At 44.0% G+C, this 23821-nt stretch overlaps 2 protein-coding genes and 1 long non-coding RNA gene across 4 annotated transcripts; 2 read left to right on the top strand and 1 right to left on the bottom strand.

Annotated features, from left to right (window-relative positions):
* The first annotated feature begins 3780 nt into the window (after positions 1 to 3780).
* LOC130535314 (uncharacterized) lies at positions 3781 to 4709 on the top strand. Its single transcript, XM_057050307.1, has 2 exons — positions 3781 to 4131; positions 4269 to 4709. The coding sequence occupies exons 1-2, from the start codon at positions 3781 to 3783 to the stop codon at positions 4707 to 4709; spliced, it is 792 nt and encodes a 263-aa protein (XP_056906287.1).
* A 4334-nt stretch (positions 4710 to 9043) lies between these two features.
* On the bottom strand, positions 9044 to 22751 carry LOC130535385 (uncharacterized). 2 transcript variants are annotated; one of them, XR_008953103.1, is made up of 4 exons: positions 22627 to 22751; positions 12548 to 12655; positions 9597 to 9779; positions 9044 to 9311 (listed from the first exon to the last, which is right to left on the bottom strand). It is a non-coding gene; the product is annotated as an uncharacterized LOC130535385 (long non-coding RNA). The 2 variants fall into 2 exon arrangements; XR_008953102.1 differs by lacking the exon at positions 22627 to 22751 and adding an exon at positions 13462 to 13544.
* On the top strand, positions 15233 to 17846 carry LOC130535384 (transcription factor 7-like 1). Its single transcript, XM_057050381.1, has 8 exons — positions 15233 to 16179; positions 16256 to 16324; positions 16469 to 16537; positions 16686 to 16780; positions 16990 to 17140; positions 17273 to 17380; positions 17463 to 17505; positions 17709 to 17846. Exons 1-8 carry the CDS (start codon positions 15958 to 15960, stop codon positions 17759 to 17761), a joined length of 810 nt encoding a protein of 269 aa, XP_056906361.1. The 5' UTR covers positions 15233 to 15957; the 3' UTR covers positions 17762 to 17846.
* Positions 22752 to 23821: the final 1070 nt, after the last annotated feature.

Below are 23821 nucleotides of genomic sequence, written 5' to 3'. Positions count from 1 at the left end.
TGGTGTGTGAATGACTGATCATGAAGACAAATGTAGATTTCCACTATGTTTAATATTCTGGCAGCAGCAGCTGTTTAATGTAACTGCCCGAATGTTTCATTAAATCTGGGGGGGGGGGGGGGGGCTTTGAATTATTGAGTCTATTCCACTGATTAGGCTTCACTGTAAACTCATGAAACCACACACACATTAATCTCCATGTTGCTGGAGAGTCACGCAATTAAAATAAGTAAAGCCAAAGGTCGACTAATATTTTTATGCAAACCCAGTGAGAACTGGACATTTGAGCTACTGAGCATCTGGAGAAATGTGACAACAGACAATTGTTCCCTTCAAACCTCAACTTTGAGTTTGTGATTCTATCATCCAGCTGCAATATCTCCCAGAAAACAAAAGTGAAGACTGTCTGGTGAACCGGTCCATCTGGGAGCCTGGTACAGTTTTATCTGCTCCTGATAAACTCTGCAGGAAGCAGCAGCTTCCTCTCCGTCACAATAACCCCGAAGAAAACACCATCCATCACTGAAACGTCAGCATGTCATCCAGATCACATCAGATCAGCGTTTTTATCCTGCCCATTGAAACAATAACCTCACATTTATCAGCTATTGTGAACACGTTTACGAGGCATCGAGGAAAGCCGGCAAACCAGGTGTTCTGGCCTACAAACCTGCTCACAGAAGCCCTGGATTTGGGTTCAGCTGTCAGCTCAGGGAGGACATTTGGCAAAATGATGCCGGAACACTTGTGGCCCAGACCTCCAGAATCATAATGAGTGTCCCGGTGGAGCTGAGAAGGGCCAGCCGGTCCCGTGGATGCCTTCGACCACAGACGAGCTACAAGATCAATGTTGGACTTTAACAAAAGTGAGGGGAGGGAGAGCACAGATTAGCACCGTCTGGATCCTCAGAGGTTTGATTTATCCTAATTCTTTTTTTTGTTTGGCTGTTATTTACACACCTGCTGCCACAGGACAGATCATCCCTGTCTGGCTCCGTCGGCGAACAAATACATCTGTGCTAACATCCCTCAAACACTTTCTCTTGGCCATAATCTTCCAGCTTATGAAACGGAGGCCCTATTTTTCTGGCTAAAAATATGGGTTTTGTCCTGAAACACTTGATTCATCAGAATCCCAGATGATGCCAAATCTCAGAGGTAATGAGAGCAGTCATGAGCTAGTTTAGTTCTACTGGCCGATTTAAACGAAACACCAGGACTTCTACAGTAGAGGTGCTGCTGTAAAAGCTCAGGATTCTATAATTATGTAGCTAAAAGGACTCAATTTTCCCTTCATGCAGCGATGGCCCATTTTTTTGGGTCCAGATACACATTTTTGCACTCAAGCTCAGCATTAAATGTGAAGTTAAATAACTGGAAAGTTTGCGTGAGCGGCCAGGTCTAATTCTGAAGAAGGAAATTCTGGTTTCTACACCGTGGAAGCAAATGACCTCTCGCCTAAACTTTGATCAACCGTCCATGTCGCAGTGGTCCGGCAGGTAATTGCACTTTGAAGCTGAAATGGAAATTGAAGCAATGTGGTTCACCTGTGTTTTCTGCTGCTCACATTTAGGCCCAGCTCGACTTGTGCCTCACCTGAAATCAAAGGTCAATTCTCTTTCCTCCTCACAAACTTGCTTCCTGCAGGATTTCAGTGTCTTTAATTTGTTTAATCAAGCAGCAGTGTCTCCCAATTACTCATGCAAAGAACACCAAATCGTTAGCGGCACAACATCACAGCATAACAACTGAAGGGGCGAACATTGTGTCGCCTCAAGGATGCCTGGAAATCCTTGGACTACAACTTCAGAGTGCAATTAAACAACCTGCAAAACAAGATCGTCAAATAACGTGCCAGAGCGTTTCCCGTGAGTCACTTCTGCTTAATTAAGACGTTTTCACAGAGACTCTTCTGAACACTTCTGAATGCTGGAATTTCAAGAGAAGTCTCCCTAACATGCGCACAAATATGCAATTAAACTCTCAGACTAACGCTGGTCAGATGAAAAGCTTCATTTAAAAAAGAGCTGGTAAAGAATGTGTCTCTGTGGAGCCTCGGAGAACTTCCCGTTATGCACGCTGACCAAAGCTTCTCTATAAAACTCATAATAATGTTCCTCTGTTTGCCCCCTCCCTGGTCCCCCTCTCACTCTTTGTTAGTTCTTAAGTCTCAAGTGTCATAAACCCCATTACAGTAATTAAGTCGGCACACCCTGAAAGAGCTCTCCGTCAAATGGGAGGGGGGGGGGGCAGACATGGAAGGGAAGCGATATGATTGAAAAGACAGAAAGAGATGGATGGAAAGGAGGGATGAAGATGTGGAAGAAGGGATGTGATGCAGGTGGAGGTGTATGCTGTGGTGGAGCCACTCTTCCTTCTGACCTGGTAGAGGAACAATAATGCATAACAAGATTCAATGTTCCGGTGGGGCAGAAAGTAAAGAGCAAAAACCCAGCGGGAAACAGAACGGCTTGATTCTGGTCACCGAGCCCACGAGACTCTCAGAGAATCACCAAGCAAGTGCCGGAGCCAGCTATCAAAACAAAGGCAGGAAGTATAGATTGCAAAATCCACACGAGTCTGACTTCACTGTCTGCTCAGGATGTCGCTGCTCTGCTGTCTTTACAAAGCAAACACGTTTCTTCTACGTCAGTGCTTAGCGTCGCAGGCCCTCGTGCACGTCAGCAGGGTGTAATAATGACGATTCACCCATTCACAAGCCCAAGCTTTTTCAGTGTCATATCTGTTAGTTTAATGTGCAATTAAGACAACTGAGAAGAGGAAAAAAAACCCTGTAAAAATCATAGAGGCAGTAAAAAAAAAGCTGAACCCCAACACACACATGCACACGAGTGAAGGTGTCACGCCCGATGAATAAAAGGGTGACACCAGGGTTGTCGGCCCGAAGGAGGAGCGGAATGCTGGAGCATCACTGCTAAGTGCTACGAGCTGCCCCTCTATTGGTATTCTGAGCTCATCCAGCTAAAACCCCTTCCTCCTCCCCCTTGTCTCGCTCTTTTTATCTTTAGAGGGTGATGTCATCCCAATATGGATCTTTTGGTCAGATGCCACCGCAGCTCACATCTCTGTCACTGCGACCATTTGCACGTTCACTTAGCCCCGCAGCGACCTGCTTAATGCACGGCCGCCGCAAAGGACACGCACGCACGTGCATGGTGAGGCGGTCCGAGGCAGCAGAGGGCACGCCGACGTGGCGCGGTGGTCCTGCCGCAGATGATCCGGGGCCAGAGATCTGCACCGGAGGGTTCCCAGAGCCTTTACTGCTGGTTTAGGCTTGGCTAACCATGCGGCACTGCAGGGGTGCCCCCCATTCTAATATACCAGAGTGGTTTCCGCGTCTGTTCACGTGAGCGGGGGCGGAGCCATAAATCATTTCGAATCATTACGAATTCACACTTGGAAGTAAACACTGCTGGTGCTTGTTTTCTTGTGCTTCGTCTCAAAAAAAGGGGGGTGGGTGGGGGCAGCCAAAGGCACCTGCCAGCCTGTCTTCATTTGAATCTCTGAGCGGGCCAGCGACAGAGGTGCCAGTCAGCGTCTACTCACGAAGATTGTTTCATGATAACGCTCGCCGCGAGGCATCAGCGGCGGTGCTCGGTACGGGGCTCGCTTTGGCAAATTTATGGCAGTTATTTATTGGCTGGACAACGTTTCCACAGGACTCCACACAAGCCTGCGATTCCAATAAGTGAGAGTGTGTCTGTGGTGAAACACACAAAGGGCGGAGAAGACAGGGGCCGACAGGTCCATTGGTTGGCGATGGATTACAGAGGTCATCTGAAAGTCAATCCCTGTCTCCTTCGGCCTTTGATCTACAGCCCCCAGATCTACAGCCCCCAGATCTACAGCCCCCAGATCTACTCCTCCAGATCTACAGCCCCCAGATCTACTCCTCCAGTTCCACATCCCCCAGATCTACAGCCCTCAGATCTACTCCTCCAGATCTACAGCCCCCAGATCTACAGCCCCCAGATCTACTCCTCCAGTTCCACATCCCCCAGATCTACAGCCCTCAGATCTACTCCTCCAGTTCTACAGCCCCCAGATCTACAGTCCCCAGATCTACTTCACCAGATCTACAGCCCCCAGATCTACTCCTCCAGTTCTACAGCCCCCAGATCTACAGCCCCCAGATCTACTCCACCAGATCTACAGCCCCCAGATCTACTCCTCCAGTTCTACAGCCCCCAGATCTACTCCACCAGATCTACAGCCCCCAGATCTAGTCCCCAGATCTACTCCTCCAGTTCTACAGCCCCCAGATCTACTCCACAGATCTACAGCCCCCAGATCTACTCCTCCAGTTCTACAGCCCCCAGATCTACAGCCCCCAGATCTACAGTCCCCAGATCTACAGCCCCCAGATCTACTCCTCCAGTTCTACAGCCCCCAGATCTACAGCACCCAGATCTACTCCTCCAGTTCTACAGCCCCCAGATCTACAGCCCCCAGATCTACAGTCCCCAGATCTACAGCCCCCAGATCTACTCCTCCAGTTCTACAGCCCCCAGATCTACAGCCCCCAGATCTACAGCCCCCAGATCTACTCCCAGTTCTACAGCCCCCAGATCTACTCCTCCAGATCTACAGCCCCCAGATCTACTCCACCAGATCTACTCCACCAGATCTACAGCCCCCAGATCTACTCCACCAGATCTACAGCAGAGGGTGCAGAGGTGGGTGGGTAGATGGGGGGGGGGGGCACGCATTGAGTGATTGAGTGACAGATAGAGAAAAAAAGCCAGGTGAAGCAGGACTCCGAGCCTGGAATGTGATTGGGCAGAGTCGTGTGCAGGCGGAATATAATCAGGAGGTAAAACAGGGAATACTGGGGGAAGGGTGGGGGTGGAACAGGGTCTCCAGGGAGTTACCAGGGAGATGACCAGGGTGAGCTAATCGTGTCTGTTATGTTCTCCTGTACTATCAATCAATTAGCACAGATTTCTACCAGGGGCTGAAGGAGATGGTTTTTCCTCATAAGCTGCTGGTTATTAAAAGTGTCTTTTCTGTTGAGCGCGCGTTTATCACTGTACAGCACATCTGCGTGTAATGCACATCTGCCTGGACCTCAGCGGCTCCTCCTGCTGTTGCAAGAATGCTGTGAGAAAGCCTGAAATATCCCCACCGAGCAGGAGAAACGTGACATTGTTCCGGTACGTGTGTGTGCTGACGGGATACAAGCGTTCAAAAGCTAATCAGCATTTTCCAATAATCCCTCGGTGAGTTGCTGGATAATTTCAGTGGTTTTCTTTCACAAGTGAAATAGAATTGACTCACAGAAAAGAATCCCCTCATTAGGCTAATCAGGTGAACATGGAATTTACAGGCACCTTATCAAACATTCTCATTTTTATAACGCCAGTAAAGGCTTAAACACGCACACAGATTTATAGCTTCTTTAACATTTGCAGTTCCTTCCTCCGGGCTCCTTCTGTCCTTCTCCTCTCGGTTACTTTTCAGTTTTTTCATCAGACCCCCCAAAAACGCCGTGAAATGAAAACATAATTGACTTTTAATTTAACGGTAAAACTCCAGCCGGGGCTGCTGACAAACGCCGGACCTGATCATCAGTCAAAGCCTCATTAGGGGACGCTGAACGGGAAGCAGCTTCCAGGAAAAGAAACGCACCTTTCTATAAAAATAACACGTGTGTTTAATGATCATTCCGCTACACGTGTCTGTCTGGACCCTGTGAAGTACCCAACAGTGAGCCCAGCGTGGGACTCTGGGTGCTTACAGCCTATAAACAGGCGTTGAAGTGGGAAAGCTCAAGTGCCCTTTAGTAGCTCCTTATCGCCACAATGTGTGTGTGTGGCTGAATAAACAGCCCAGTGGGACAGGCAGAGGAACCGGAGCCAGAGCTTAACCTGCCCCCCCCCCCCCGACACGGATCTGCACAGCAGTCATGCATTTGTAGCTGACTGGAGAGCGAGTGGCCCTAAGTGGAATAAGCTGTTCCGTTTTCAAGTAATCAGCGAGACGCAGACGCAGCAAAGCTCCGACTCCGTCCTTCCACCATGATAAAGCTCCGCATCCCAGTTTTTAGCTAGAAAATACTGGAGGACCCGATGACTGTGGATGTGAGCTTCAATTCAAGTTTTGGTCAAACCCTTCAAAATGTCAATTTTCCTTTTTTGAACTTAAATATTGGGAGAATGTCACACAAAGTGGAGCACCGTGTGTTTGGTCCCGTTAAATGGTCAAAGCTGCTCTGCAGACGCACGTTTCAAGTCGTTGCGTTTAATATTCACCCTCTTTTAGCGTCTGCACGTTCTCATTATTAAGCTCTGAAGTCATTATTAGAACACTGATAATATCACATCTCTCTCCATCTGGACACCATAAGTTATTTCATTTCCTTTTTATTCATACGTTGCATGACTTGCGGGAATGTGAAAGGGCTCAGAAAATTAAAAAATAATAATTACTCGCTGAGGCTTTTCAGGCAGCTTTAGATAATGTAATGACATTAAAAAGAACCGCTTTCAGTGTTACAGTGTCAAGGACATTTTCTTGTACACGTCGGCTCAGCTAAAAGACATATTTTTCTTCAATTATTAAAGACTCTTGAGTATTTTCATTATTAATTCTCATAATGCACACATTATTAGACAAGCGTTCATTGAGGCCTCCCTCTTTGGAACAGACTGATTCAATCAGCATCCTTGTCATGGCTCATTCCAGTATTTCCCAGAGTTTAAGAAATTAGGGTTCCACCATGTGGAGTTTGTAACTGTCAGAGGTAGAAAAGCGGCAGCAACAACAGCAGAGATGCAGTTGGAACACCCCTAAAGGCTCTTTATCTCAAAAAAACAGATTTGAACATTCTCACTCTCCCTCTAAACGCGTCGATGGGGAAAATGTCCGTTCATTTGCTTGGGCGATGCGGTATCCATGGCAACACGCTGGTCTCTGCTGGCACATGTCCTCCTGCCAGTGGTGTGTTGGGCTGTCAGTCAATAACTGCACATGTTGGAATGGACGGACGACATGAAGGGAGTCCAGGAGCGACTCCAAAGTTAACAGAGGGAGGAGAGAAAACGCTGACCGCGTTGAACAAAATCCAAAACATTTCAGACCCAGAAGGGAATTTGCCCAAATGCTCTTTTTCCTACATGACTTTGATCCATTTAAGGACAAATAAGTAGATTCTATTGCTATTTACACCAAGACAATACTGGTTCAATCAGAAAAAGGCTCTTGTGATGTACCAAATGTCATAAAATTCATTTAAGTCCACATTAAAGGCATCCTGCTCTTAGCCAGACATTCGTTAATATCTATATCCCCTAGGCCTTACAAACCACAAGTCATTAAAAGTCGTTTTGATGTGTCAATGGAGTTTGAAGTTCGAAGCATTTAAAAAAAAACAAAAAACACCCTCTGGATTGTTCCAGCACGTAATAATTACCATTCTGTGCATGTGATGCAGCTCAGCAGCCGTAACACAACTTCTCCTAATGGACACTAATTTTACGATCACGCTCCGCCAATTTATTTTACTGGAAGAAATGAAAGATCTCAGACTCATCTGTGCACTGGCTGGCGATCAAGAGCAAAGACAAACTGATTAGAATGAGCTTACACAAGCTCGATATTTTCTGTATGGGTGGAGAGATGAAGCTGGGGGATCTTGGCGCTTCCTGAATTCACGATCATCATTATGTCAGTGAGTCTCACACTGACTGTACTACCGTCCCTCACACATTCCAACGTCCTCCAGGGGGGATTTCGTGGATGTAACAGCCTTGCCAGGGATGCACAAAACAAACATTACACCAAAACCCCTCTTTGCTCTCTTAGGTTTAATCTGCACATCGCCTGAGCTTTTGTTTTCATCCTCCGTTTTACCTCCCCACCAATCTGGTCGACATCACCTCCCCATACCCGGCTTCTGATCCAACGCCCCCTTCGGTCCCTCAGCTCTCAGCCCTGATTGCAGCCAGTTTGGGGCCTCTCTCCCTCCACTTATCCCTCCTGACTAAACATAAATGCCAGTTTCTCATTACACCAGCGGGACTGCGACTGCTGTGAGAAATCTTTGTGACGTGCGAATGTCTCCGTTTTGTTTGCTTTTCTATTCTTGAACAGATGCACCATCAAAGATGTGCGTTGTTCTGTCTTTGATCTATTTCATGGGATTACAGCGATGCATATTTGTGTGTAATATGCAATAACGGAACACTCTTTGTGTGCCACAGAAAAGACAAAAACCTGGTGAAGGATTGGTGCTCCTGAGTCTGTGTATCTGTGTGTCTGCCTATAAATCAGCTTGATTGCAGCTGTAATTAAATTGTATTTGCTCCAAGAGGTCACCCCCCCCCCCCCCCCCCTTGTTTCTCTCAGCTCTAGTAGGTAGAAGATGCTAACAATATCAACGGGACATGGTCAAGACTAAATGTATGCTCTCCTGAATAATCTGTCCTAAATGGTGATACAGATGCTACTATGAGCTGTGTTTGGCTAATATTACTGACACCATAGGAAAATAGAAAAAACAGTGTATGGCAACAAACACGTATTGTGGATCAAGGCTCCTGTATGGAGAACATGCAGCGGGGGTAACAGGAGGCTGGGAATCCTGCCCTGGGGTGCTCCACAAATCTGAGCTTTCATTTTTCCAAGAGTTCAGATGAATCATCGTTTTGGTAAATTACAGCCACCTCATCAAAGCTGATCCTGACAGGGGAGTGAGAGATAAGCAATCTAAGCACTCAGCCCCACAACTCCACTGATTCTCCGTTAAAGACAGAAGGAGCGGCTGCGATCGCAGTCGGCGCCTGAAACTGGCATTTGTGAGAGTGACACGCTGATGGGAATTTTATTATTCTCTGTAATGAGTCGACAGTTATTGCATTGTTGTGCCTTAATTATGTTGGATCGTAATTGCTTTTTCCATAATGGAGAACCACCTTCAGGATTCAATTCTCTCTCCTCTGTAATTCCACCTGCTAATGCACCTCCCTCTGCATTTGCAAAGATTTAAACACCCCTAATTTATACACGCTTAAGCAACCTCAAATTACTTTTCATCTTCATTTAATTTGTGAAGTAAATTCACGGAGCAGCGTGAAAACCATAATTTCAAAAAGGAAATTCTATACGGAGCTGAATAAAGGTGACGGAAACTGTGTTCAGCTACAGAGAAGAATGTGTTCAACATTTTGCTACCCTGCTGTGATCAACTTCGATTTGAAGCTGAGGTGGAGATACTGCTGCTGGAGGTGGTCATGAATCCTTTTCAGGGTGGGGGGGCGCTGCTGTCAGTCTGGATGTGGATACTCACTGGGCTGAAATGACAGAAAAGGAAGGTAGCATAGCACGTAGCATAGCATTTCAAGCCAAGGGGGATATTGAAATAGTAGTTGGTAAGCCTGGAGTTAATTTTCTAAATTAATGTGAAACAAATCTCCACATCATGATCTGCCATCCAGGATTAGTATAAATTGAACCCTAAAGAAGAACTGCATCACATTAAAATTCATGATACCGTATCCAGGCCTCATTCTGATCTGCCGTTCATTCGAACTGATCAATGAAGAAGTGATCAAAGCGACGGACAGCCGCAGCTTTACCTCTGCAGCTTCCTTCTGAGAACTGCTTCAGCAACACCCGAAACCTTCAGAGCGGCTCATCGGAGGCTCAGTCGGTCAATAATTACAATCATCGCCACTCTGTTGTTTCTGGATTTCCTGATGGTCACTGATGAGCGTTCTTTGGGTTTGTACAGGTAATGTTCCTGCCTTCACATCAGGAAACTGAGGAGGGAAACAGACAGTTAGAATCCGTCCAAGTGGAGAATATATTTACAGACAGATTCATTTAAATTGATTTACAGACACTTTATGGGCCCTAACTGACCCTGGGTTCAAAGCCTGTGATGAAGCATCACTACTGCCTGTCTGGGGGAACACACACATGTGGCCATTGGATGGAGTGGGTGTGTCCTGCTGTGTTCCACCAGGTGGGACTGAAGAGGAAGCCCCCCCAGATTTCAGTCCCTCCTTATGTATAAACCTTTGAGTGTGTGAGAGAGAAGACAGCTCGTTCTTTCAGCTCCGGTCAGACGAACATTAACGTCGCTTAACTGAAACGAGATTTTTGCCACTTGTTCTGCACGTACATGCACGAAACGCCTATTTGCAAACACACCAGTGGCAAATATAAACAACAGCACAATGCTTAATGATCTGTCCATTGCGTACTTAGTCTTTGCCCCCCCCCCCCCCCGTTTGGGGTGCAACAACCTGAGTGACTCAGCTAAAGAAGATGCAGAGCGGAGCCAAATCTTCTGAAATCTGCTGGAGCAGAGAAGCCTGTGTGGATTCCAAACGTGCACGATCTGGAAACGAATGTGGGTGTCATTGTGATGCAAGCTCTCCATAAACGGGGGGTGGGGGGTGGGGTCGAAGCTTCATGAGGTCTCCTCTGGCCCTCTGCTATACGTCCTTTGCAGACATCTTTATGGTTTTGGCAGCTTTACTTTCCATGTTGGCCACCAGCAGATTATGAGAGCATCAAAATGTGAGGTTCACTCTTTTACCTCACATAAAAGGGATTCACTGGAGGATGAACTTGTTTTACCTTTAAGCCTCTTACAGTTTGATTTAAGCACCCGCCATGAAAGGATGATTTTAAAAAGTTTTAAAAATTGATGGTAAGGAGAAACAAACCGGAGGAGAAAGAAACAGAGGAGCGTCACCTATAACCACTCCTCTTATTCATTATGTCTGCTGTTAAGAGTGTAGACACTGTTTCAACTGCTAATATCTGCTTCATAAAATGGAGGATCAGCAAATAGTCCTGCATTATTAAACAAGTCACGTTTACAGCATAACACCATCATTTAATTTCTTTTAACATCGATCTGATCTAAAAGTTACACCACACCCTTAATACTTCATAAAATGATATAAAACTAAACAGAATTGTTATTCCTGTTGTCTTCTAGAAGATCTATCACTGCTGAAGGTTCTGGTGGTGCTGGAGCCTTAACGTTCACCGAGCAGGAGACAAGAATACATTCTGGGGAGGGTCAAGGGTCAATCCCAGGACCCACAAACGCACTTTCACACACAAGCACAGGGGTAATTAAGAGAGTCCAATCAACCTAATGTGCATGTTTTTGGACAGTTGGAGGAAACTGGAGAACCTGGGGGAGACACTTGCAGACAAGGGAAGCACATGAGTACTTTGAAAAGCAGGACGCAGACTTGAACGCACCACGTTCTGACCGATAGACGAAGAAAAACAAAATCAGGTAAAACACAAATGACCTGCATCACATATTCAGAATCGCTTCACACAGTACAGTGGTGATATTTGCATTAGTTAATGTTTATATTAGCATCACAAAAATGTTCCAAATGTCTTGTATTTCTGACAACGATGGGAGTGTGAATGTGTTAATGTGAGGAAAACAGGAAGAACTGTCTTTGGCCGGTTTCTGTCTCATATATTGATCATGAGGCTGAACAGCTGCCTTGAAAAAAACAGCTTTAACGACAGAAAGGACTGAGAGCCAGACGAGAGAAAGAAACTGTTATTGCTCTAAATATAGAGAATAAAGCAAAAACTAGGAAAGCATAGAGGGTATTGTCTTCATAAAACTATAAATATTGAGAAATTCTGTTAACACATAGGCTCACTCAGCAATTAAAAAGGTCATTAATGAGATTCATTATATTTCCTTGAATACCACATAATAGTTTTTCACAAACTCAAGCAGATGTCTCAGCAGAAACTTGTGCATGTAACACACACCATGGAGTCACAAATTCACATCATGGGGCAATATGAAGACTACAATCACTCAAATATTCATGTTTTCATTTTTATGGACATTGAAATGCCCTCAGACGATCCATTTACCAATGAATGCATATAGATTAGAGAGACTGTGTGGGGCAGGATGCCGATCCTTGTTTGTTGGGAGTCCCGTTTGTAATTTTCAAGTATAAGCAGTCTCACTGATCCACGGCAGCTTTAGCATCATGAAAAAGTTTCAGCTCATGCTTGTAAATTTAAGAGATAACTGATGTTGGTGGCGCTATTTTAAGCTCTTCCAAGAACATACATATATAGACCTAGACTATGATGTTTACACAGACTCCAGTTTTCCATTAAGCTTGATTGAAAATGTTGACTGAGTCCTTTTCTGTTGTTGAATCGGGGCAGGCGAGGCCACCACTCAACTTTATTGGGACTCCGTGGCTGGAGCCAGTGCTGATGTAGCAGAAAATGACTGGAACAGATTGTAGAGACTAATTATACACTCTCTAGAAAGTTCAAACATTACCACAATCCATACTTGCACCTTCAGTCTGACTAAAATCTGCGTGATCTTAGCTTTGAATTGCATGTGATGCCCTTCTTACTGTTGCTTACTGAGATAAACCTATTCTAGAGCTGATGCTTTGGATAACAGAAGGTCAGTGAATAGCTAACTCTTTGGTGGACGTCTCTAAAAATACAAAACAGAACATAAAGTCTAAGTAATCCCTATCATTAATGCATGTGTGGCTACCTCTCGCTGCGGAATTGGAATCCATTCAACTTCCAGTAATCTCGACCACGTGCACACTGGACTGATTGTGACACGTCAGTGGAATCTTCCAGGAAATGTCAGGAAACACTGCAAATGGAGGAACTTCTGTTAGAGCAGGGAATAGATCTAGGATCTGATTATTAGACTTACTTTCTGTATTTTGGAGTTTGTGCACATGTTGGTAAGATTGGTTGACCACTGAGATCATCCCGTCCTCTACCTTCACTCCTGTTGTGTAATGTAGCCAATGGAAAATCCAATGTCCCTGACTTGTTTGCACATGTTTGTAACCATTGTGGACAATGTTAATATGTTTTTTCAGCCACTCTTGTCTATAATTATTCACTGCTCTATTGATGATACCATAGTCTGCTCCCCCCCATCCATCCATCTTTCTAACCCTAAACAGTCAACATTCTTGGTATAGACTTAGGGCGCTTTACAAACTAACGTTTTAATACATTGAAACAGAGACAGCTCATAATATTAAACGACATAGAATCCTCTTACTGACTGCCTCTTTCAGGCCACGGTTTCGACTTGGATTTTCTTTTCTTAGATCCTTTCACGATGCAATATAGGTTTGTGATTAGCACGTTTAGCACACTTAAATCTATTGATCTCAGCGGGAACATGGCATCAAAGGATCATTAAAATTCATAAAGTGTATCCCCATTGTTTACTCTAAGATTTTCCTAAAATAATGTTTTTGTATACTTGTTTATCGTCGTTGCGCAATGAACCCCCGTTTCCGGTTAGCTAGCAAGCCAACAGCAAAACACAACATTTAGTCCTGTCTTTAAAGCCTTTTCTTCTTTCCGCTGATAAAAACGGGAAGACAAATCAGGCACGGTGGAATTATAAAGTTGTGGATTGCAAATTTGTACATTTACCTGATTTGAGCGATTATCACCGAACGCTTGATAAAAAACCCCACACCGTTGTGACGTCACAGCACTATTGCCATATAAGGCGCTCTCGCGCTCAGCGAAAGAGCCCGAAAGTTTAGCTGCGTCACTTTATAACGAAATAAATATAACCCAACAAGTTCCAGTTAACATCAGTAAACTTTCAAATGTATATCAATGGTCTTGCTGTATTTTAGAATGTATTTTAAAATATTAGAATAGTTGCTAATTCAAATATTTACTTATTGATAGAAAAGGTTGTTGAGTAAACAAATTCTTTGAATATGTTTTTGTTGGGATTAGTTTGAGTTAATTATGATATATAAGAACTACTAAATTAGTTTTTTTTCTTTGAAACATCTGTCATTGAGTGTTGCAGAAATGAACAATACTGTTCTACCTGCATGCACTTACAATCTTCAGAGAACAACCTCCTGAGACCATCAACCCCGCTCCAGTAGCAGGCGATGACCCAACATTCAATTGGCCCAGTTTCAAACATTTTCTCCCTAAAGAGGAACAATTTGACATCATTTTCAAAGCATTACAGATGGATGTGGGTGCCCTGAGATTTACAACAGGTCCATGCCAGGTTGCATCTTGAATTTTAAAAAATGACCTATCAAATGTACAAACTGAAGCAAAATGTAACATTGTGTATTTAGTGTACGATGTACTTCCTCAAGTATTTAAGTAAATAGGCCCTGATGCAAAATCCATCATAAATGAAAACTCCTGATGTCCTCTGTTGAAGCATCTTCTAACACTTTGACAATGTAATTGATGTGTAATGGTGGTGGGAAATTTTGTACAGTGCTGTACGTTTTTTGGAGATGCTAATTTCCCTGAGGACACCCCCTAAAGGGATCAATAAAGTACTCTTGAATCTTGAACAAATACTCTGATGAAGAACAACAGGTCACGCTGTAAATTTAAGAGAAAAAAATGACTTAAATGATCACACATAAATCCCTTATTATAAATGTTTGAGGACCTGTTTTACAACCCAACAAGAATATACATATATACCTATATAATGATGTTTTGTTTATACTGAGTACTCTATTGTTGGATCGGGGCAGGCGAGGCAGCCACTCAACTTTATTGGGACACGGTGGCCGGCGGAGGCCTGAGCCAGTGCTGATGTAGCAGAAAACCAAATGAACCAGATTGTAGAGCCTCATTATACGCTCTCTAGAAACTTTAAACATCACCACAATCTACAGAATGCTTTCTATGTCAGTCTGACTCAAATCTGCATGACTATGACACGAAGCCTTTCACTGCCCCTGACAGTCTGAGTCCAGCTGTTTTACTAGGATTGTCTCTGCGTAGACAGCAATAGAAGACATAGGTTCAAGTTTCTGCATCGGTCTTCGTCCGTCACGTGACTGACGCAGTTGTTTTGAGCTGTATTGTTTATATCACCTGAAATTATTATATGCAGCTATCGTAATGGTTCAAAAGACATATGCAGGAAAATAGACAAAACCATTACTTGATTTTCTTTGGGAAAAAAGCCATTATATTAAGAAGACTGTGATGTTAAACATCTTATGCTCTAGTGGTCTTAACAATCTAAATTTGATTTGATTCAACTTTATTGTCATTACACATGTCACAAGTACAAGGCAACGATTATTATTCCAAATTATTCCATTCAAAAACAAATCTTTATATATATTAAGAGATGGTTTGACACTAATACTGTATTGATTAGTCAACTATTAAATGACAAAGGTAAGTTATTGATTTTTCTGAATATCTTTCAATATGGTTTCCCTTGCTGGCTGGATCCCTGATGACGTTTAAACAAAAACACAAATGGGCCGTATCCCACAATGCACCGGGACTCTGAGGAAAGGAGAGGCGCGAGACTTCCGCTCACAAATGTAGCACAAACCAAAGTTCTGCAAAGCGGGCAACTGAGTATACATCAGACAAAGATAAAACACACAAACTAAACCTTATTACTTACTGGAAGATTTTTATAAAAGTCGTTCTTGATGTTGCGCTTTTAAAGTCCTTTCAACCGTCTTCGCGCATTGAAAAAAAAACAAAACATCTGGTCGTAGCCTTTTCGGTTAGCTAGTTAGGCGACGGTAAAAGCACCACAACACTTCGTAACTTCAATCATAAAGTGGGGAAACACATCTGGCACATTTGTTCTATTAGGACGTGGATTACAGATTTGTGAATCTACATCATTTTTAGCGATACATGAGAAAGTATTTGAGCCGTTTTGACGTAGCTGTATTTGCATTTTAGGAGCTGGAGTTGTTATTTAGACATCGTTATTGGACCCTGGCAGCACAACTAGATTATTAATTGTGGAAAAATCAATAAACTCAACATTCCAGTTAATATTGGTAAGGAGATAGACAGCGCATCTTGCGTGATTCAAATAATGCAAGTCCATAGTAAGGTTTGTATAGTGGCCAAATTGAATATTTTCCCCAGGCATAGTGGAGGGTTGCAGAAATGGACAACAGCGCGCCACCTGCATGCACACCTGCATGCACACACACAGTCTGCAGAGAACAACCTGCTGAGATGAGCAACCCTGCTCCCGGAGCAGACCATGACCCAACATTCGACTGGCAGGGTTTCAAAGATTTTCTCCTTGAGGAGGAAAATTTTGACACAATTTTGAATGCATTACAAATAGATGAGAATGCTCATAGACTAGTGCACCAACAACAGGTACATGCCAAGTTACATTTAGAAATAACAAAATGTACCTTAATTAACCTCCTTATGTCCTCTTTCCTTACACTAGTTGTATCAGCCTACTTTTATGGTCCCTGAAGCATCCTTTGGTGGCCAGTCTGTTGCTCCTCTAGTCCCAGTAGGTTAATGGTACTAATGGAACATAACTGTGTTTTCAGTCGTGTATTAGAGTGCAATGACAGAATAAATATGCTTCATTTCAAAATGGTCCTGATCTAAAATGTACTGTAAATGTAATTAAAGTTCTACTCTGTCTCCGCAGTACATTTATCAGCCTTATGGGACCCCCCCAGCACCCTTTGGTGGCCAGTATGCTGCTCCTATGTTCACAGTAAGTTCATTACACTGATGGAATGTAAACAGGCATCAGTTGAAACACTGAAAATAAAAAAAGTAAGGTTTGATTTTACATTTATAACAACATTTTTCTTCTGGATTACCATTAAAGCTGACCACTTGTTTTTATATTTTATTGCTAGTATCCCAATTATGCAGCATCAGTTTCCACTGCAGACTTGGGCCCGCTGGCTCCCCCCAGCTCCACTGCAACTGCTCCACGAGGCAAAAGGTCACGGTAATTTTGTTTTGCACATTGTTGGAACACGTATTGGCCCTTGGATCAGTCATTTGAATTACAGCTGTTTGTTGTGTGAAAATATACTTGAATGATTGCAGACTTAGCATCTTTGAATGATTCGCGTTTCAGTGACCCAAACCACAGAAACGTCTACAGTCAATGTACCAACAATAATGAGAACAAGTCTTCCTTCTTTTGTCTTGCAGAAAAAAAGAAGCAATTCCAGGAGAGCCAAACGTTTATGTTAAGAAGCCTCCTAATGCCTTCATGATTTTCCTCAAAGAGCAGAGAAGACTTGTGGCACCAGAACTGAAAGCCTCAGGGAGCAAGGCCACCACTGCCTACCTGGGGACCATGGTGAGTATTTCCTTATGTCATATTGGTATAGACAAGTTCTGAAAGTCCGACTGAAGATCTGAGTACGGCACAAGTTTGAGTCGTTCCTTGACAAGCATCAGATGTTTGAGGATTACTGTCTTGTGTCCACAGTGGAAGTCTCTGCCAAGCAGCGAAAAAGAGAAATATTACAAGGAATCAGAAAAACAGAGGCTTCTCCACAAAGAGCAGAACCCAGACTGGTCCCCTAAAGACAACTATGTAAGTCTACAAAGACCCAGCAAAGTCCTCGTTAGATCGCATCCCTCTTAAACAGTCACGGGTTGGTTCTTTTCTTTTATAGGGCAAGAAGATCAGAAGGACCAGAAAAAGGAAACGTGGTGAAAGTTAGTGCAACTGTCTATTTTTGGAATTAATATTGTACGACTTTAAATAGTATTGTAATGCGTGTATGCATTGTTTTGATGGTATATTTTACACACGTTTTATTGTTTTTTATCCATCTGTGATTTATTTTGTATAACAGTGAGATTCTAAGTTAGGCGTGTCATCAATGTCTCTTTGTTACTAATGAAATACCATCATGTAGATGAAGAAAAAGAAGAAAATGAGCAGATGCAAATGAAGTTGTCAACGCCTTGACTGCTGCCGTCACATCTCCCTCAATGGCACTTTCTGTTTTAGTCAACTTGAAATGATATAATTAAGAAAATACCAGTCCAGACAGACTAACCTGCATTTACATCCCAGTCAGTCGTGGCTCTGGATCAGTCCAAAACCATGGTCACTGATTTTGAATAATGACCAGAAAAGTTATTGCTGTTTTTATTTCTGCTACTTTTGTATTTTATTATGTTTGGAAAATAAATCATCATACCAGCATTGTTCGTGCTCGTGAGCTACTTGTAAAAATGATCCGTAGCTTTGGTTTTGTTTTTAAATCAAAATAGAACAGAACCTCTAACTAGACCTGGACAGAAGACAACAAACACGACGTCCTAATTAGACGCCTGCAACACCTCAGCATCAGTCTGAAGGAACAATGCTTCTCGAAATGAAGATAATAACTGTAGAAATTATTACCCATGAGAAGCACTTATACATGTCTCCTATAGCTCATTCTAACCACTCCCTCGGTGATACCCCATAATTGTGTTGAAGCATTTTATTTTTGCCTTCATTTATCCATTCAGTTCAATTTTGCAATCTCCAAAAGGCAGCTGTGAAATTCCCACAGGTTTGGGCAAAATCTGACCGGCACTGTTTGCTGCAGAGTGTCCTCGAGCGGATACGCAGCGCCAGGAACCGACCAAGCAAGCAAAATTTACATAGAGTGTGTTATGAGAGCAAAAAGGCTCATAACGAATCATGCAAACAAAAAATCCCACAATGAGAAGAACACAAAGAAACTTGCAGTTTACCATCCAAACTTTCTCAGTCTCCTCCCTGAGGAAGGACATTTTGTTGTTTGTTATCGGAAAATGGAGTTAATTTACTGAGTGAAACTCAAATATGAGAGCTGTATTTACAGCCCAATGATTCTTTCCTTTGAACTGTTAGCAACAGCATATGTTGGTCTGGACCACCTGCTGAGCTAGCCTGGCCGATTCAGCTGTCGTTCCCTATTCAAAGAAGGACAAAGATTTCTCAGGACACAAGGGAGAACTAATTCTACAAGCTGATGCATCAAAACAGCCAGATAATACAAACAAGACAAAAATCCTCAAGCATGACATTGACAAAAATTAGTTTTCTTTAAAGAAGCAGGTGGGAGGGGGACATCATAAACAAGGTATGTGATGTTGCACCGTGAATTTAAACGGCGTGTTTGCGTGCACGGCTCTGCGTGACTCTGCACATCAATCCACCGGGCTACGTTGGGAAGGCGCGTTCTATAATTTGGAGCCCATTTTCAGTCCATTATGCCAGGCCACCGGGGAAGCCGTGGCAAATTAGAGCCATGTCTACTTCACTGACTTCATCATTAAAATTAAAATGGCCCTCGCTGCACCCCACCGCTCCAAATATGCGCTCGCACACTGACCGGAGACAGCACAAGTGCAAACTCACACACAGACACGCAGCTGTTAGCTGATTCCAGTATCACTCACGCGGTGGGACGCTGTATTGACTCCTGTCTTTGGTTTCAGCCCCATTCAGCGTCTCAGCCCCATTAACGCAGCGGGGGGTGGGCGTGGCCAACAGGAAAAGTTGAAAATGGCCCATTATTTCGTTCCACCTTTACACTCCAGTCTTTGCTGCAGTCCGCAAGCGATCGATAGAGGAGAATAAAGGAGGCCTGTGTTGCAAGAAAAGTGGGAAGGAAGAGAAGAGACGTACTGAAGTTACTGCCTCAATGCTTCTGTCTGTGGTGCTAAAGCGCCATAATTACACCAGTTTCTCTGAAAGAAGGACCGATTTAGGGAAGAGAAGGCTCGATACAAAAGCAAGCTCATTGAAAACAACAAACGATGATTATTCCTGTCACATTTACATGGGTGTGTCCATGAGCTTGTGCCTGTGTGGCTGTATGAGGGCACGGGGTTGCGTGATAGGGCGGGGGTGCGAGAGAAGCCAGCGAGCAAGGCGGGAGTGGCGGCGGCGGCGTGAAACATGGACGAGAGTGTTTTCTTCACGGATCACGGAAGAGTCAGAAACAGAGAGGTTTGGAAAGAAAAGGAAGTGGAGTGGAAATTCCGAAAGATGTGTGAAGGTTTCACGGTGGTTCTGTGTCTACTGGCCACACTGTGGCACATTAAAGGGAAAATTCAACTTATCATCATAACACATGACGCTGCTCGGCTGCGGGGGTCAAAGGTCAGGGGGTGGAACAGAACGGCCAGGGTAGTCGGAGGTCTGTAGGGTTGACTCCCATCGTCCAACTTTGGGAAACCTGAGTAGGATTTCTAATCATTGCACACATTGTAAATTCTGCTTTATGACAGAAAAAAAATGAATTTTGAGTGGTGCAATAATGGCTGACAGACGGCCCAGAACGCACTTTAACACGTTCACGTTGAATTAAAACACATTGCATATATTTGTGAACTCATTTCCGGTGGTTTAGGGAGGTCCTGAAGCAGAGCGGTCAGATGTTGCTCCGCTACCTCTCTGCTGCTAGACTAAAGCAGAAGACCTAATCCAAAGCAAGAATTAAGGTTATATCTGGCACTAGCGCACTGAGTTTGCTGAGGCAGGAGTCAGTGATGGTCGCAGCTGTAATGAAAACTATTATGGTCTGGAAAATGTGTCTTTGGGTGATTTTCCACCGTGTTTTCGTAGCCATCTGTCCTGAGGCGTTGTAGCGCTGAACACATCACCCCTGACAGATGTTTATGTTCACCATTCTCGATGTGAAGCTCTCTGCCTTCACCCTCTGACTGAGCACAAACGAGCCACTCGAATCAATTCACTCAACACATGGCGGAAGTTGAACCCGGCTATCTGAGAGCCAGTTGGCTGTGAGTCCCCTGTGTGCTGTGAAATCTACCTACACCGCTGCTCCACTCGAATCAGCGCTTCATCTTTACATGTTGGTTTTTATAGGGAGAGCAAACTATTTTGATTGGGACATTTCCAAGCCTGGAAAAGCATTTTGGTGCTCAGCGTTACGGATAAATATACCTAAAAATAAATAAATGTCTCCTTGCTGATCAGCGGTTTGGTTTCAAATGTTTGCAAACCACAACGTTAAAATTGAATCGTCTAAAATCTCCCTTTGACGTGTTGACTTAAGACCAGTGAGATCTGCAGCACAGTCTCCCCGACTCCCGTCCTATTGATCTGATCGGGGCTCATTATTTCCCAGTTGTAACTCCCAACAAAAGACTTTTCCCTCAGCTCTCATCGTGACTTGTTGGAGGGAAAACTTTACCTGCTCACACTCCTCTTCCCTGCACAGATTCCTTATCTCGCAGCTCTCCATTCAGACCACTAATTCACTCATCACCTGTTATCAGCCTGCATCTTTATTCAGTCTCTCACTGTCGCTCTTTTCTGCATCTCTGCTTTCATTTGCTCTGCCTTTGTTTTTCTCATTTTCTACTTCCAGCAGTCGAGTCCTCTGTCTTTCCGGCCGAGTGGCGCCGACGAGGAGATGTGCCTGGATAAGCTTCTCTCTCTCTCTCCGCCCGTCTGCACCCCCCCACCGTCGCCACCCCCACCCTGCAGCCTGTGCTGCCTCCATTCTACCTCCCTCACATTCTGTCTTTCCCAATGAATACCCCATTTGTTCATCTCCTCACCTGATCACCTGATCTACCCCGCTCCCCCTCCGCTGGCTGTCGCTGTGATTGCTCACTAAAGCTCACAAAAAATGACAAAGTCTGAGGAGGGAAATGAAACAAACAAGCATGTTCAAAAGAGGATAATTCGTTAAAATCCAACGGGAAATGATGTTGCTCTGCAGGCAAAGCAACTTCCCAGGTATCATTACAGCACAGACCTGCAGAGGAGAGCACCATAAGCCAGATTTCCTGTTTGGTTTTCAGTTTTGCTTCACTAATCAACTCTTTCTGCAAGATACATGCTCCACAAACGATCACAGCATGTGTTCCACGCGTCACCCAAACGGAAACTAGGAAATGTAAGATCACCTCTGCAAGTTTTCTTTTTTTCATGTTGTTGCTTAATAGAAATAGCTTCTGTTTAATTTCTCAATGTACAGTCTTCACAACATGTTAACTACACTTGGGTGGACTTTAGATCTTTTTCTACTGCTTCTTTTAAGCATAAATGTGCGGCTGATGTTGTCCAGCCGACACACAGTCAGAACAAACAAATACAAATTATTAAAGCACTCGGCTTTTTTCAGTGGTGTTTGTCGAATTGGTCATTAAATTAAATGTTCCTCTAACCATCTGTAACAGAAGGAATCCGCTGGAACACTGAAAATGATGCACTGACCCATAAACATCCGGACCCCCACCCCAGGGAGCAGATTAGAGGCAGGTCGGAAAATAAACTGGACGGATCTGAAGTGGATGAAAAGAGTAGAGGTGATTTCATCTGATATTTGTTGTGCTCGGAGCAACCGTCTGCATATTTCATGAACATTAAATGAAATGAAATCATGTTTTGGAGGCAAAAAACAGACTGTAATTTCAGGCCTGTCAGTTGTTGTAATAATTCTGGCTACCACTGCGTAATAATATGTCAACCATGACCTGCATGAGACAGTAAGTTGGAAGGATTTTAATGTTCGCTCCTTTGACCAATGCTACTTATACTAAGAGGAGCCACGAGTCTCCCAACGGGCTAATTATTTTAGTTTTCCTCATCTACTCGTTGAGGTAAATACAAAAACAAGTAGCTCTAATCTTACAGTAAAAACATTGTGGAATTAATATTTGTATGAAATAAATGTTAAACCAAAAAGTTCTACCTCTACATAGATATTTGGTGCAATCCTGACAGAAGCAACAAAAACATGCATCTATTTATTGATCTGTACTATCGTTCTTAAACTGACTGTTTAGAGTGGAATTTATTAAACGTGAAACACTCACGGAGCCACTTAAGGGTGTTTGGGCCCAGCTGCACTGGCGTCGTTGCTCTTATAGACGCAATGAATTAAAGTCCCGCTGCATCCAACTGAGTGTATTGTCCCCCTCCTGTAAGACGGAGAGACAAAAGAACCCATTTGAAAGGTTCCCTGCTTAGTCGAACATGCAACATGGGGATGTTGACTAAGGTCACATGAGCTCTTTCATACCTGGTGGAATTGCACAGGAAGTGGTTTATTGTGAAACAAATCGTGAGATCATGGCATGTTTAGAGTGTTTATGGGACATGGAGATGCATTCATGGACGTCAGTCCCCCGCTGCTATCTGCAGGATGTGGTTTTCAACGGAGACAATTTCCCACATAGGAAGAAGCTCCTGGTGTCCCAGAATTCTCTCCCACTTAAATAAGCCAATGTGGATACTCAACCTTCTGCCACGGTGCTGTCACACACAGTTAGGCCACAAGTGACTGGAGACTGGGACCTGCTGGAGAGCCAGGCAACAGCTAACTATTCCCTCCCTACAATTTAGAGTCCAGAAAGCAGAGCTGCCCTTCAACTTGGCTTTACCACTGCTGATTTAAAAAGGGAATGGATGCGTGGGGACATTCAGCAGGATTCGCAGCCAGCGGCCACATAAATGCACACAAACCCGACAGTCAGGCTAGCAGCTGTTGTCCTGATACAAGGGGAGCACAGAGGGCAGAGTTCTGAAGTGGAGGCATTTCCACGCCGCAGCACGGAGGAGCTCTGCCACAGAGACGTGATGAATCAGGGAAAGGAGAGACGCGAGGCAGGTTAGTCACACCTGACTGGTCGGACCTAGCATGAATACAAGATGATAAATTAAACCATCGCCAAAGTAAAGCTAAAACATAATAGCTGTCTGTGTTGTTGATGATCTGTAATGTCTTAAATCCTGTCTGAGGATGAAAAATGGCCCATTTCTTATCTAGGTCAATGTCTCCAACACTCGTGCATGTGATTATCAGAGGATGAGACGAAGAAGATGGCAACTGTGGAGAAAATTAGCAAGGGAGGACAATTACAGCAGAAAGTGAATCTGCTCTGCCTTCATTTAACAAGCTGGGGGTCAGTGGTGCTGCAGAGCTAAACGGTTAGACCTGGATCCAGCCTTACTCCATTACAGGGTTGGGGGTTGTACATGAGCCTCGGCCCCCAAATCACATTTGGCTCT

The sequence above is a fragment of the Takifugu flavidus genome, chromosome 12, assembly GCF_003711565.1.
Source record: "Takifugu flavidus isolate HTHZ2018 chromosome 12, ASM371156v2, whole genome shotgun sequence".
Classification (NCBI taxonomy): Eukaryota; Metazoa; Chordata; class Actinopteri; order Tetraodontiformes; family Tetraodontidae; genus Takifugu; species Takifugu flavidus.
Note: the sequence above shows the minus strand (reverse complement) of the source record. Positions and strands in the feature narration are given on the sequence as shown.